Consider the following 15,553-nt stretch of genomic DNA (forward strand, 5'->3'; position numbering starts at 1 on the left):
TTGTTTCAGGCTTCCAAGTGTGTGCTTATAGCAAACTTTTACAGCTAAGCCATAAAATGCATGGAAATAGGAAGAAGCATTGACACAACAATAAAACAAGGGGTGAGATTAATGATGCCATGATACAATCTGTTTTCATTTGGTGCAGAGACAATTAATTTTTGAAGACATTTCATTTAACTTGGCAAGATTTTTCAGTTCAACTTTTGATGCTTGAAACACTTCTCTTTCATTCACTGTAAGCCTAAGAACCAAGGAAGGACAGTTTTATGTCTGGTTGTAAGTACTGCTTCACAGCAGATGGCCAGGCTTGCTGCCTCTGCTCAAGACAGAGGCAAGCAATGTGTACTCAGGGAATGAAAGTCATTGCTGACCATAATTCTCAGCTCTTTATCTCCTAGCAACACATCCAATTTAATAAGCCACAATTCAGTTTCCAAAAGAATGAGATGTGTTAGCTTCCAGAGCAAGGCACCAGGGTAGGCTGGATGACCAGATAAGGCTGTATAAGCACTTGAGATCCTCAGACCCTTCAAGTTTGAATCCAGGGAAGCCTTGATGGGAGGTCACAGTGCCCACTGGGAAGGAGGTCTGGAACTCAGAGATGATCACATAGCCATTAGAAGAGGTGAGTGGTCTCAGTCAACCTGTGATGCAGGAGAAAAAAAGGGAAGAGTCTCATGAGGGTATCTTGGCACACCAGAAAGACAAAGCACTATACTTCTTTCAGAGTCCCCCACTGTAAATGGGGTATGGCTTCTGAGGACTGCCCAGCTTGTTCTTAAATGCTCAGACTTCCTAATGTCCAAACCTATTTTATTCATAAAGCAACAATTTGCTTTTATATTTGCAAGTGACATCAAGAGGGTCAGACAAGTAGGGAGGTAGTGATGGAGGGTTGCAGATCAGGACACCACTACCAGGGGGGCCCAGGCCTGACTACATATCAGAATCACCTTAGCAACTTCTTTTTCTTTTTAGGGCTGCACCTGTGGTATATGAAAGTTCCCAGTCTAGGGGTTGAATCAGAGCTACAGCTTCCAGCCTATGCCACAGCCACAGCAATGCAGGATCCAAGCTGCATCTGTGACCTAGACCACAGCTCATGGCAATGGAGCTCCTCAACCCATTAAGCCAGGGATGAAACCTGCATCCTCAGGGTACTATCACATTCCTAACCCACTGAGCCACAATGGGAACTCCTGGAAATTCTTAAAAACACCAATGCCCAGCCCTGTTCCCTGGGTCAGTGTATCTCCTGGAACCCCTATATTTCTCTTTCTTTCTTTCTGTTTTGCTTTTTAGGGCAGCACCTGCAGCATAGGTACATTCCCAGGCTAGGTGTTGGGAACTGGAGCTGTAGCTGCCTATCACAGCCACAGCCACAGCCATAGCTACAGACACATGGGATCTGAGCCACACCTGTGAACTACACCGTGGCTCACAGCAATGCCAGATCCTTAACCCATTGATAGAGGTGAGGGATCAACCCCCAATCCTCCTGGATATTACTTGGGTGTGTAACCTGCTAAGCTGCAAAGGGAACTCCCAACCCCTATCTTTTATTATGATTAATATTATTAATATTATTATGATTATCTTGTCTTTTTAGGACCACACCCATGGCATAAGGAGGTTCCCAGGCTAGGGTTTGAATCAGAGCTGCAGCCACAGCAACACCAGATCTGAGCTGCATCTGTGACCTAAACCACAGCTCATGGCAATGCCAGATCCTTAACCCTCTGAATGAGGCCAGGGATCAAGTCTGCATCCTTATGAAAGTTAGTCACATTTTATTTCCTCTGAGCCACAAAAGGAACTCCCACCCCTATCATATTCTTAAGCTCCCCAAGTAACCTTACAGTGCCACCAGGTCTGAGAACCACTGAGGTGCCAGAGAGGAAAGAGACACTCCAGCTGTTTCAGTGGGGGCGGTGGTGGTGGGGCAGATGAGCAGGCTGGATACAAACTGGCTTCCATGGCAGCAGATAACAGAACAAACACCTGCCTGACATGATGTGATTAAAGGTTTGAAAATCTAGTTGGGCTTTAGGTGCAAGAGGCAAGTAACATGCAGCAAAGTGGTTCTCACACTGAGAGTCACCCAGAGAGAGGGCTTATAGAACTCACCACTGCCCCCCAAGCAGCCCCCTGAGCTTCTGATTCAGTAGGTCTGGGTGAGATCCAAGCATGTGCACCATCAAAGGCTTCCAGGTGCTGCTGCTCTCACTGCAGGCCTGGGTCCCAGTGTTTGAGCAGCCCTGCTGTTGTGAGTCTGCACCAGGCACACCATTCTGAGTGAGCCTGAGACCTGGACCCCAGCTTCTGCAAAACAGCAACCACCTTTTTGTCCTGTTCCCTGTGCAGTCCAGTGGAACATTCCCAGTTGTTTGGCATCCCCCTCTGTGCAGTATCCACTGTGATCACGGCATGGCATACTGGCTTTGGCAGTCTTACTGGAGGGAATAATGACCCAGCAGAGCTGTTGCTCTTCCTGGGGAGAATAAATTGTGTGTGAAGGAAATAATGTATAATGGAAATACCCACTTTCCCTTCTAATCACCAAGTACAAAGTATATGGGAGAAGCTGCAGCAGAATCAGCTCTTCTTCTAAGCTGACTCTGTTACAGATCATGAGCCTGGGAGAGCTCTGGGTTTAGCACATCATTTGGGTCAGTGCCGAGTTAGATGGTGTCCGTATTGGGGCAAGCCCAGGGCAGTAAGTTGTGCAGAACACAAGGGGTATATACATGGGGCTGTGTAAGTGCCAAACTGGTGTCCTGGAGCCCTGCAGATCCCACAGACCCTGAAGATCCCTCAGGATGGGCCAGATAAGAAAGGCATGGTGCCCAGCCATCTTTCTGAGCAGTTCCAATGTCCTACAATGCCTTTTTCTTTTCCCCCAGAGCTGAAAACTGACAATGTTCATGGTAAAAGTGAAGTGTGTGTGGGTGGGGGGAGGTTGGCCATCAGGAATAAACTAGATCAATAATGGAGAAGAAATGGTAACCAAATTAACAGGAAGAAGGAAATGTGCTAGAAGCCTAGGCAGGGCTCCAATGAGTGGACCTCCTTGGAAGGAAGGTAGTCCTAAGCTACCCACAAAGATAAACTGCATCCTCTAGAGAAACACTAATTCTGACCCCCAGGGAGAAGGAGGTATTGGAACATGGCTCTCCACAACACAAAGTTCCCTGGGGGAAAATGGCCTTGGAACAGTGCCCCCCACCCTCAAAAGGAGACAGAAAGGGGCTGTAACATGTGCAGCTAATCAAGAGGAAAAGCTAGGCTCACCCTTGGTTGGAGACAGCCTGTCCTAAAATACAGGGGAAAACTGGCTTCCACTCAATAGTTCAATGTGATTTCTATTTGCACTTCTAGATAATAGAGAGAAGGATCCTCAGAATTTAGCCCCTGGATCTATAGGTGCAAATAATAGTTACAGGATGAACTGTCACTCCAAGGGCCAATTATATTCCCCCCTGGGGACTCAAGAGCTGTGTCAGGCTGTCTAAAGCAACCACTGCATGTGTTTGATGCCTGAGCAGGCAGATGGCAAGGTGCTAGGGTTGGAGAGGATTAGGGCCCAGACCAGGGGCACCTCCTTGGTGGAGCTTGAGGGGTCTGGGGAGGGATGAAGGTGGGCTTTGGGGTGTATGGCTGTTTGGAGAAGCACACCTCTCAAGAGCAGCTGGCCAGCTCTTCTCTTGTTGCAGAAAACATCCAAGCTGTGTTTTGACCAGGATTTAGTAAGGGGGGAGAGTCAGGAGGGGCCAGAAAGATCCAGCAGAAGCCCAATTCCGAACTCTGGACAATGACACCCCAAGACATCTATTGCCACAAGGCATTTCAAAAACATCATTGGGGGCAAAAATAACTCCTAAAGAAGCATGTTGTGTTTAAGGACATAAAGGGAAACCAAAAGAGTGGGAGAACCAAAAGATAAATGGAAAATATTAATGCAAGAAGTGGCTGGAGTCCAAAATAATTTTCCTGGCTGATACTCAGATAGTGGGGCAGGACCGGAAGGAATCAGTGGTTCAGCAAGTTCATTTGAATAAAGCACCCCACCTAAAAGCTGGCTGCTGATTCTGTGAACAGTCTCCCAGAATGTAAATACAACATGCATCTCCTTTAAAAATGTAACACACAATGTGCTAAACAACACAGGAGGTTTATGGGGGGCGGTGGGAGAAAGCAGGCAGATGAGACCCTGGGCTGCCGCTGCCCCCTAATCCTGAAGCTTTTGTTTCTTCAAGGGGCCATGATGCCTCAGCTCTCGCATAAGGAAATGATTTATTTCCAACTCTGGGGCATGAAAAGTAATAACAGAGTCTGCCAGTTGTTTCCCAGCCTCAACATCCCGATTTTAACATGCCAGTGCTTTTGGTGCAAAGAAGATTGCTCGCCCTCTCCCTTGCATTATGAATTATGCATGGACTTTTTGGTCCTTTGGTCCATGTCCCACATCAAAAAAAATAAAATAAAATAAAATTGGAATTAGTGCAATCTCGAGGGCTTATTTTCCTCTGGTTCCACCAGGCAAATTTAAAAAATGCAAGAGGATAAATATTCACTTTATGGTCTGGATGAAATTTGAATTTGATTACTTTTCTGCTCCTCATGCATTATAAAAAAGATAACATTAGTAAGAGAAAATAGTCTCTGTAAGATTGGCTTTACATATATTTGCACCACTATGGAAATTGGTATAAAGGTTCTGTTATTCCAATTAAATATATAATTGTTCATCATACCCTTCCCAGCCCAGTTACAAGGCTCCTAATTCAGCAACTACATTTGGTTTCATAGTGAATGGAGACATCTGACATGCTGGAGAATAAGACATTTCCCATTTAAACTTTAAAGCTGGATCTTCAGAGCTGCAAAGAACCCAAGGGACAATGTGGAGATGCTGAGAACAGAGCTTTGGCGATCAGAGTGCAGTAGGGCTGAACCATGGGTTGTGTGTGGCTTTGCATTTCTCTCTGGCATCTTACTGGAGAAGCGAGTCCACACTCTACAATCACGTCTGCCAAAAGAAGAGCAGAAAAGCACAGCCTCCGCCCAGTACCTTGGCAAATGGGCAGATTGTCCCACGTTCCATCATCATGACACAGTAAAACCACATTGTACATGTCAGGGTAACGGATCTTGAATCCTTTGTGACAAGTGATTATTAACTTGTCTCCATGTCTGTATGTCTTGTTATGAATCTCAGCATCTTCAATTTGTGGGATATGGCAATCTACATTTGGGTAAAGGGATACATTATTTTTGGAGTTTAAACCATTTTGTGCTTCATGGCTTCACAAGAAAGCTCTTATTTTCAGACCTGGTCTCTACCTACATGGCAATCTGAGAAGTGATTCCTTATGTATCACAAGGCTTGGGTCACAGTGCTGAGTAAAAGAACTGGTTTCATGGGAAAACAGAGAGAGGGACCAATGGGGGGTGGTCCAGACCCAAAAGGAGCTCTCTTTCCTGCCTGGGATAGGTCACACCCTACAGATGAGCTTATAATTTTAGAAATGAGTGAACAAAGATAGAGGATGGGGCTTCACCTGAAATCTCTATCTGTCTGTACGCTTGGCCATGAGAGTGGGCAAGCATGGTGTGATGCAGCCTGCCTGGCTGGTCTCCTATGCCTCTGCCTGTGGGGTAAAGGGCTGGGCATGATAAGAAAATGTGCTTTGTAGAACCACAGGGGGCTGAGCCATCAGTGTATCTGCTGTTGGCCTTTCCCATCCTCCTTATATGTGTCTAAAAAGTTAATAAATGGAGTGGCACATCCTACTGCCAGTATGCCAGTATTTCAAAGGCTCAGAGGAAGCAAAGATGGGGTCAGAACAGAACGCAGGGCCTGGGAGGCAAGAGGCAATGCAGGAGTCAGGAAAAGGGTGGTGGGGGAAGGATGAGCCCACACAACAAAATGGTTAAAAGATAAAAGTAACTCTACAATTGATTCATTCTAATTCTACTTCCAGTTTACCCTACAGGCCAAGCCACTCTTCTGCCAAGTTGGATCCAGTTCACCCTGCCCCCATCCCTGCCCAAAACACCCACCTTTAAAATCCCATGTGGTGCAAGCGGCCTTGGTGTCACCAACTCCTATGGGCACATTCTGTTGAAGGTCTCTGATTTTACGTGCATATATGCTATAAGCCTGAGCCATTTATTTCTACCTTTATTTTTTTTTTCTCTTTTTAGGGCCACACCATGGCAAATGGAGGTTCCCAGGCTAGGAGTCTAATCTGAGCTACAGCTGTCAGCCTACACCACAGCCACAGCAACAAGGGATCCAAGCCACGTCTGCAACCTCCACCACAGCTCAAGGCAACACCAGCTCCTTAACCTACTGAGTGATGCTTGGGACCAAACCCACAACCTCATGGTTCCTAGTCTGATTTGTTTCCACTAAGCCATGACAGGAACTGCCTATTCTTACCTGTAGAGTCGGGTAGATGAGATGTGTTCCCAGTTTGTTGCTTCTTACTTTTTTTTTGAAGCAAGGAAACATTTTAAAATAGCACTTTGAGGATGAGACAAACCTACAGAAATTTCTCAGTGGGTTTCTCAGCCATTCCCTAAAGGCTATGGAATCCAGAAGAGGCTGGTACCATCTTAATAGGAAGCCTGGTTCTCAAGTTCCTCTAAGCTTTGAAGAGTCAGCTGTAAGGTACTAAGCCCTTAGATTCAGGGGGCTGACTGGTGGATGATTCAGGGTGGGGGGTCGAATCTGGGTGGCTTTACAAAGAGCATGTCCAAGGAATTTTTTTTTTTTTGGCTGCCCCACAGCATATGGAATTCCCAGGCCAGGGATCAGATCTGAGACACAGTCATGACCTGAGCCACAGGTGCAGCATCACCAGATCCTTAACCCACTGCACCAGGCCAGGGATCAAACCTGAATCCCAGTGGTCCCAAGATGCTGCCAATCCTGTCATGCCACAGTGGGAGCTCTGTCCCAGGAGCTTTGATGTGGGGCTGGGGCTGGGTTTACTGGGAGCACTCTGACAATGGCCTCTGGAAACAGGCCATCAGTGACAGGAAAGCCTGGGGCAGAAAAGGGCCCCCAGGCAGAGGAGAGCCCTGACAGCTGGAGTGAATTGGTGGTGGCCATTCACCATCTCCTATGGGTCCTCCAGGTCCAAGCCCCTGCAAGCCCAGCTCTGCCTTTATCTCAGCCCTCGTTAGCACCCTTAGCTTGAGAGCAGGGACTGTGTTGCCACTGCCTCTGACACTCTGCCTGTGTCACCAGACCTTTGCATATACCTGGCAGAGAATAAATCCATGTGGACCTTTGCCCAGGAAACCTGTGAGCCCATAGCCCCCACATGAGACTGATTGACAGGCTTTCAGGGTGGCTCCGGCAGCTAAGCCTTCCCTGGAGGAAACCCATCACCAGCCCTCCCTGTGCCTGTGGATGTCAAGAGAGTCTTGGCTGGAGAACTGGGTTCTGGTTTCAATTTTACCTCTCATTTTTGCATTTCAGGCTATGGAAAGAGGTCTTCTAGCTGTTCCTGTTTAACCAACAGTTTCTCTACCAGAATAGCAGAATCCCTCCCAAAACAATGCCAGAATAATCCTGACTGGAGTCACAGAAAACTGACAGCTCTCGGCACACCACTGCTGCCTTCTTCTTAGGGGAAAATGGGAATGACATTTTTTTCAATATCACTGTGCAGAAATTACTCACAGCAAATAAAAACATTTATCAAGTCACCTATCTGTAAAATCTGGGCTGTAAATAGAGCCTGTGGCAGTCATTTATATGACTAAACAACTATTTTCATGATTGATTTAAAACTTGTTCATGAATTAACCAGTATACTCAGGGGGTGGCCAGCTAGAGGCAGTGAACGCAATGGACAGAAATGTCCATTTGGATTGTGACATATGGGCAGTGGCTGACCAGGAGCAGAAGCACCCAAGCTTTGTTTCCAAGGGTGGTTTCTCTGCATAGGGCTCTGTAGTAAGAACACGTCAAACTTCTCATTAGAACTTCATGAGAGTTCCTGCTTCAGCTCAATGGGTTATGAACCCAACTAGTATCCATGAGGATGTGGGTTTGATCCCTGGCCTGCCTCAGTGGATTAGGGATCCAGCATTGCCATGAGTTGCAGTGTAGGTTGTAGATGCAGCTCAGATCTGATGTTGCTGTGGCTGTGGTGTAGGCCGCAGCTGCAGCCGCATCCCTAGCCTGGAACTTCCATATGCACAGGTGGAGCCCTAAAAAGAAAAAAATCCAAAATTCTTCACGTGACCATAATAAGCAGGAGTTGGGGGCTGTGTTCAAAGGGAAACCAGTAATTATGTACTCTCCTCAAGGAAGACTTAGCATAGCAGAGTTCCCACTGTGGCAAAGTGGAAAGGAATCCAACTAGTATCCACGAGGTTGCAGGTTAAGGATCTGGCATTGCCGTTAACTGTGGTATAGATCACAGATGCAGCTCAGATCTGATGTTGCTGTGGCTATGTTATAGGCCAGCAGCTGTAGCTCCATTTGGACCCCTAGCCTGGAACCTCATATGTAGGGATGGCCCTAAAAGCAAAAAAAAAAAAAAAAAAAGAACCAATCTACTGTGTGAGAGGATCCCCATGTCACCTGAGGAGTCAGAAGCCGGAGTTCACACTCCACCAAGGCAGAGCCGCCAGGCAGGGCTGTGCCCTCGAGTTTAAGAACAAAATTCAGACCGACCAGCTCTAACAAAGCCTAAACTAAACCTTGACAGCAGAAAATACCACCCAGAGACTTTCTGCTTTTTTTTAAATCCACCATGTCTGGCACCCAATCCCCCCACTAAGGAGGGTGACGAAGAAAGAAGAAAGCAGCTGAAACAGGCAGAGGTCCCAACCAGGTATCAGTAGCAGTAAACAACTCTGAATCTTATTTCCACGAAAATAAAGATACCAGGATCCTTAGTATCTGAAAATACACCTATAATATTCACTGCTTCTAAAGTTTCAAACAGGAATAACATGATTTTTCTATAGCACAAATGCATCCAGCCGACAGAAAGAATTTGTAAAAGCCACTTTAGAAAGAGTGTTACCAAGGACTGAGAAACAGTTTACCAGAACTGATTTTGTCAGGTAGACTCAGGTCAACAGTCAAAACAGCTCTTGTTTGCAGGGCATAAATGTGCAGCTTGGAGTTCTAACTTGAGGCATATCAAAAGCCTCCATTCCAGAAATCCCCTTTCACTAGCCTACCATTAGGGTTGTTTCTGTATCCTGCTTCTAGTAACAATGAGGATTTAATACAATAAATAAACGAATGAGGAGTTCCCGACGGGGCGCAGCAGAGGCGAGTCCAACTGGGGACCATGAGGCTGCGGGTTTGATCCCCGGCCGCGCTCAGCAAGTCGGGGATCCGGCGTTGCCGTGGGTTGTGTTGTGGGTTGAGGATGCACCTCGGATCTGATGTTGCTGTGGCTGTGGTGTAAGCTGGCGGCTAAGCTCCGATTGGACCCTTAGCCTGGGAACCTCCATGTGCCATGGGTGTGGCCCTAGAGAGACAAAAAGATAAAAGAGTAAAAAAATGAAAAAAATAAAAAATTAATGAGTGGAGCAAAGGCCCTAAGGCGGTACTATGCATCTACACCTATGTACAAATCAACTGCTCAGAGCAGCTGCAGAGAGCAGAGTCCTAAAGGATGGAGCAGGAAAGAGCAAAGGACATTTTATTTGTTTGTTTATTTATTTATTTGTTTAATTTTATTTTTAGGGCCACACCTGTGGCAAATGGAAGTTCCCCGGCCAGGGGTTGAATCAGAGCCACAGCTGCCGGCCTACACCACAGCCAGGGTAACATGGGATCTGAGCCACATCTGTGACCTATGCTGCAGCTTGCAGCATTGCCAGATTCTTAACCCACTGAAGGAGGCCAGGGATTGAACCGACATCCTCAGGGACGCTATGTCAGGTTCTCATCCTGCTGAGCCACAACAGGAACTCCTAAAGACATGTTAAAGAATACGCGCCATCTGTTAGATGTCCTACTCTTTAAAATACTAGCTATGCAGGAAAACAAATCTGATTCCTTAAAAATGCCAAATTTCAAAATCAATACACTCCCCTCCAATTATTCCGAGGAATCTGAATACATGATACTAAAATTCACAATTCATATTGATGAATATGAATTCAATTCATATGACTAAAGGCTCTGAAAGTCTTGCTGCCAAGAATTCTACTGACCAGAGTTCTCGTCGTGGCTTAGTGGAAATGAATCTAAGCAGTATCCATGAGGACGCAGGTTCGATCTCTGGCCTCACTCAATGGGTTAAGGATCTGGCGTTGCCGTGAGCTGTGGTGTAGGTCACAGGCGAGGCTCAGATCTGGTGGTGCTGTGGCTGTGGTGAAGGCGGGCAGCTGCAGCTCCAATTTGACTCTTAGCCTTGGAACTTCCATATGCCAACAGCTGGTGCGGCCTAAAAAGACAAAAAAAAAAAAAAAAAAAAAAGAATTCTACTGATCTTGTTCAAGCCAGCTTTTGTGAAGAGCATTATGCATCTGCCCACTGGTTCATTCATTCACTGAGTTACTGAGCACCTGCTTTAGGTCCAGGGCATTCCAGGGGCTGGGGACGGAGAAAAAGTCAAGAATCCCACGCTTATGGCCCTTGCGTGGAGAGAGACGGCTAACAGGTGAATTATCAGGTGAGTGAGTTCACAAATAACAGGCAATGATCTCTTTGATGATGAACACACAACAAGGTAATGTGATAGGGACTGACCCAGGGACAGGAAAGGAGCCTCTCAGGAAATGACATTTATTAATCTGAGACCTAATGACAAGAAGAATCCAATCATGTGTGAATCGGGGAGAAGAGTATTTCAGGTGGAAGGAACAGCTACTACAATGGCCAGGAAAGAGCTTGGGGTCCTTAAAATCACACAAGAAGATCGGTGTGTCTGGAGGAGAGTAAGCACGGAGGAGATGGAAAAGCCAGATCATCCAGGGCCTTGGAGATGAGGGCAGAGGATCCTGTTTCATTTTAGAGTGACGGGAGCTCCTGGTGCTTCTAAAGCCTGGGCCAGGACATGCTCAGTGTCGTGTGAGTACGTGCAGCAAAGGGCTAGCCTTGCCCAGAGGGAGTTTTGGTCTTTGCCCTCAGCTCCTGGGAAGTTCCCTCTACGCCCTTGGAATGTCCTGAGATGAGTGTCTTTGTTTATCTGGAGCTTCCAGGCCCTGCCAGAAGTGTATGCTAACAATGGGATTTGGGCCAGGGAACACCGACTTCAGGCAGTATCAGCTCCACTCTTGGAAGAACCGGAGACACAAAAAGTGGCCACAACAATGTCTACGTGCCCACGCCCCAAATAAAACACTGGACACCAAGTCTCGGGTGAGCTTCCCCAGTTGTCAGTACTCTGTGTGTGTTGACACACATAGTGGCTGGGAGAAAAGTCACTGTGTGTGTGAATCCATTCAGAGGACAACTGGAAGCTCATGCCTGGTGACTCTTGGACCCGTGTGTGTCTCTCTCCTTGGCTGATTTCAATCTGCGTCCTTTCACTCTAATAAACCATAATCATGAGTATCATCAGTGCTTCTAGGGAACTACTGAACCTGAAGGTGGCCTTGGGGACTTCCAAACTTGTAGCTGGAATCAGAAGTGACAGTCTGGGGGACTCCCGAACTTGCAGTTGGTTTCAGAGGTGATGGTGGTTTTTGAGCCTCAAACGTTGCACCACAGAAGGCTTTGTTCACTCATTATCTACCACCATCCCTCAGAATCACTGTTCTGTGTCGGTGCTGTTCCGCACACTCCTGTTCCCTGCAACAGAACTCAGAGAACATGGCCCAGACCACCACTGGCTACGCGGGATCAGGATGAAGATGCCGGATGGAATCAACTGTGGCTGATGATGTCATCATGAACACACAACATAAGGCAGAGAAAAGCAGAGGCAAGAGGGATGCTCTTCAGAAAGGCGACGACTGGACAGAGTGGGTGCTTTATAGCAAAAGAGGCACCACCACCAAGGGTAGTTTTGCTTTGGGAGCAGGACTGGTTCAGGCTGTTTCTTTTTTATAGGGTATTGACTCTCATGGAACGTGAAGAACAGGATGTTCAAGACCTCATGGCTCTTAGCGCAATGTTAACATGGAACCATCTCCAGGCCATGCTTAAACCACTGAGCAGTAGCCTGTGGCAGAGAGAGGGACACAGTAAAGTTACCACAAGTAAGCACGTTTCTTGTACGTAGCGTTTTTCTTTGACTTATAGATTGCTGTATTTTATTTATTTGTGGTTGACAAAGGCATCTAGTATTTGTTTTGCTATTTAAAGTATTTCCTTTTACAGTTAACGCTTGAATAGTAATTTTCTTTTTTTTTTTTTTTTTTTTTTTTTTTTTTTTTTTTTTCGAGCTTAGCACCCTACCAGAGCCACAGCATGCAGATCCACGTTCTGCGACTAAAAGCTATGGCAATCATCTTACCACTGGCGGCAGGATCAATGTAACCTCATGCTTATCGAGTCGTTCCACTGACACGACGGAACTTCTCATATATTTTTAAGCATACATAGAACATTTACAAAAACTGGCCATACTGGGGCATGAAGAAAGTCTCCACACATTTTGAAAGACTGAAATTTTTCTGTTTTCTGGCCATGGTGAAATGAAAATAGAAATGCATACAGTCATCCCTAAGTATCCAGGGGGTACTGGTTCCAGTGAGGAACTCCTCCCACCGCATGGATACCAAAATCTGTGGATGCCGAAGTCCCTTACATAAAATGGCAAAGTATCTGCATACGACCTATTCACATCCTCCTGTACTTCAAATCATCTCTCGATTACTTGTAGTACCTAATACCATGTAAATGATATGTAAATAGCTGCAAATAATAATATAAATGCTAGGTAAATAATTGCCAGTGTGTAGCAAATTCAAGTTTTGCTTTTTGGAACTTTCTAGAATTTTTCTGTGTGTGTGTGTGTGTGTGTGTGTGTGTGTGTGTGTGAATATTTTCAATCTGAGGTTGGTTGAATCCTCAGTGGAATCCTAGCAGAACGTGTGGATACAGAAGGCAGATTCTTTGGAAATTCAGTAAAATCCCCAAATGTCTGGAAATTAAGTAATACCTTTCTAAATAATCCATGGGTCCAAAAAGAAATCATGGTAAAAAGAAAAGTACTTTGAATCAAATAACAATGAAAATGCTACATATTAAAATGCATTCCCTCCAATCATAAATGTGCATATTAGAGAAAGAGAAATATCTGAAAATCAAGAGTGTATATCTTACAGTTGGTTAGAGTTTGCTAAGAACATTAAGTTTTCTACACATAGTAGATTGTTCTATAAATTGCTAAGAGAGAAACATTTAAAATTTTCATTGTGATTGTGGACTTGTCCTTAAAGTTCCATTAACTTTTGCTTTATATATTTTGAGGTATATTACTAGGAACACAAAAATTTAGAATCCATTATTAAGTACCCAAATTAAGAATTCCTCTAGAAAAGTTAGAAAAAAGACAGCTGAACCTAAAGACAGTACAAGGAAGTAAATAATAATGAAAAGAGCAAAAGCATTAATGAAATGGGAAAAGAAACATACATAAGAGAAAATCCGCAAACCCAAAAGCTGGTTCTTTGAAATCAATAAAATTGATATATCACTGGTGAAACTGATTAAAAAAAAAAAAAAAAAAAAAAGAGGCCACACACAACCATAAAAGAATATAGCAGGAACACCTCACAAATGCTGATTTGAAAAATAAAAAAAGTTATGGAAAACTTTACACCAAGAAATTAGAAATTTTATTTATTTATTTATTTATTTTGTCTTTTTGGCTTTTCTAGGGCCGCTCCCACGGCATATGGAGGTTCCCAGGCTAGGGGTCTCATCGGAGCTGTAGCCGCCAGCCTACACCAGAGCCACAGCAATGTGGGATTCAAGCTGCATCTGCGACCTACACCACAGCTCACGGCAATGCCGGATCCTTAACCCACTGAGCAAGGCCAGGGATCGAACCCGCAACCTCATGATTCCTAGTCAGATTCGTTAACCACTGAGCCACGACGGGAACTCCAAGAAATTAGAAATTTTAGATTCAACTGAATTCCTAAAACAAATGAACAAAAACTGTACAATTTACCAAAACTGATGCAAGAAAAAACTGAAAGTGGTTATAATCTTAAAAAATATAGAATAAACTGACTTCAAAACTAAAAACCTTCCCACAAAGGCAACTCTAGGTGGCTTTCCATGAATGATACTAAACATTTAAGGAAGAAATAGCACCTGTCTTATACAAACTCTTTTAAGAGTTCTATTCAGAAAGACCACAATCCCTCATTTTATGAGTGTAGCATGACCTTGATGGTAAAAACTGACAAGAACATTACAAAAAAAGAAAAACTGAGGCCAATCCATCTTATCAACATAGATGCCAAATTATTTTCCAGATGGCCATTTGACCTCATATGTAGATTTAGAGGTTTTTGGAGAAACTGAGTTTGGTTCAGAAGGTTTGGCCCCAGGAGACAAACTGACCTAATTTCTGGCTTATCTCTTAATAAACAGAGTTTTAACTATTTCATTAAAAAAACAAAACAAAACAAAACAAAAAAAACCTGGAGGTCTCTTTCCACCTTGTGGAAAGTAACTTCCGTTTTCAACAAGGAGGTGATAGAAGCATTTGGTTGCCAGAACTGAGCCCACAAGAAAAATCAGAGAAGGCCATTACCAAGGTTCTATCCTGTCTTCATGTTCCGCTTTGGCGCACCTATGGCAAACATCGCAAGCCATGCTCTGAGGCCTGCCAGCACGAGAATTTCCTGGAGGTGCCTGCTAAATTCAGATTCTGAGTGCAGAAAAACCTCTCAGAGGAGGCCTGGAAATGTGCATTTTTAACATGCCCCTAGGGCAATTCCCATGAAGTCAAACATGGAGAACCACTGCTGGATGGATATGCAAGGTAATCAACTAGGTGAAAGAGAGCAGTTCAAACACAGAGGGTGGCTCAGGTTTAACAGCCCTGGCCCCTCCCTGAGCACTATAACCTGTAGGAAAGACCAGGTTCTTATCTGAGCAGCTGGGAGGGAGCTCTGTAGCTGAGCCTCTCATTCTGCATCCCAGGGTGGCCTTCTAAGATCTGCATTATTTATTTTTTATTTTTACTGCCGCACCTGCGGTATGCGGAAGTTCCCAGGCTAGAGGTCGAATTGGAGCTGAAGCTGCTGGCCTTCACCACAGCTACAGCAACACCAGATCAAAGCCACATCTGCAACCTACGCCACAGCTCACGGCAATGCCAGATCCTTAACGCACTGAGCCAAGGATGGAACCTGAATCCTCATGGATACGAGTCAGGTTCTTGACCCTCTGAGCCACAACGGGAACGCCAAGATCTGCATTCTAACAGGACTCTCTGGGGAGCCACAGTCAGCCCTAAACTGCTCAAGACTGGCGTAAGGGAAAAAGAACTTCGTCTGTGATAGGTTTGGAAGGATACCCAGAGGGGTAGCCCTGCATTTTCCATAAGCGGCCAACCTCATTCTGGGTCGTTTCAGTTGGGAGCTTGTGAGAAAC

At 45.2% G+C, this 15,553-nt stretch overlaps 1 protein-coding gene across 1 annotated transcript in view; it reads right to left on the minus strand.

Annotated features, from left to right (window-relative positions):
• SUSD4 (sushi domain containing 4) overlaps positions 1-15,553 on the minus strand; it is a 131,262-nt gene that overhangs the window by 29,161 nt on the left and 86,548 nt on the right. Inside the window, 2 exon segments of the mRNA XM_021064474.1 lie at positions 459-647; positions 5,075-5,248. Coding sequence (XP_020920133.1) covers positions 459-647; positions 5,075-5,248 — 363 coding nt within the window.

The sequence above is a fragment of the Sus scrofa genome, chromosome 10 (assembly GCF_000003025.6).
Source record: "Sus scrofa isolate TJ Tabasco breed Duroc chromosome 10, Sscrofa11.1, whole genome shotgun sequence".
In the NCBI taxonomy this organism is placed as follows: domain Eukaryota; kingdom Metazoa; phylum Chordata; class Mammalia; order Artiodactyla; family Suidae; genus Sus; species Sus scrofa.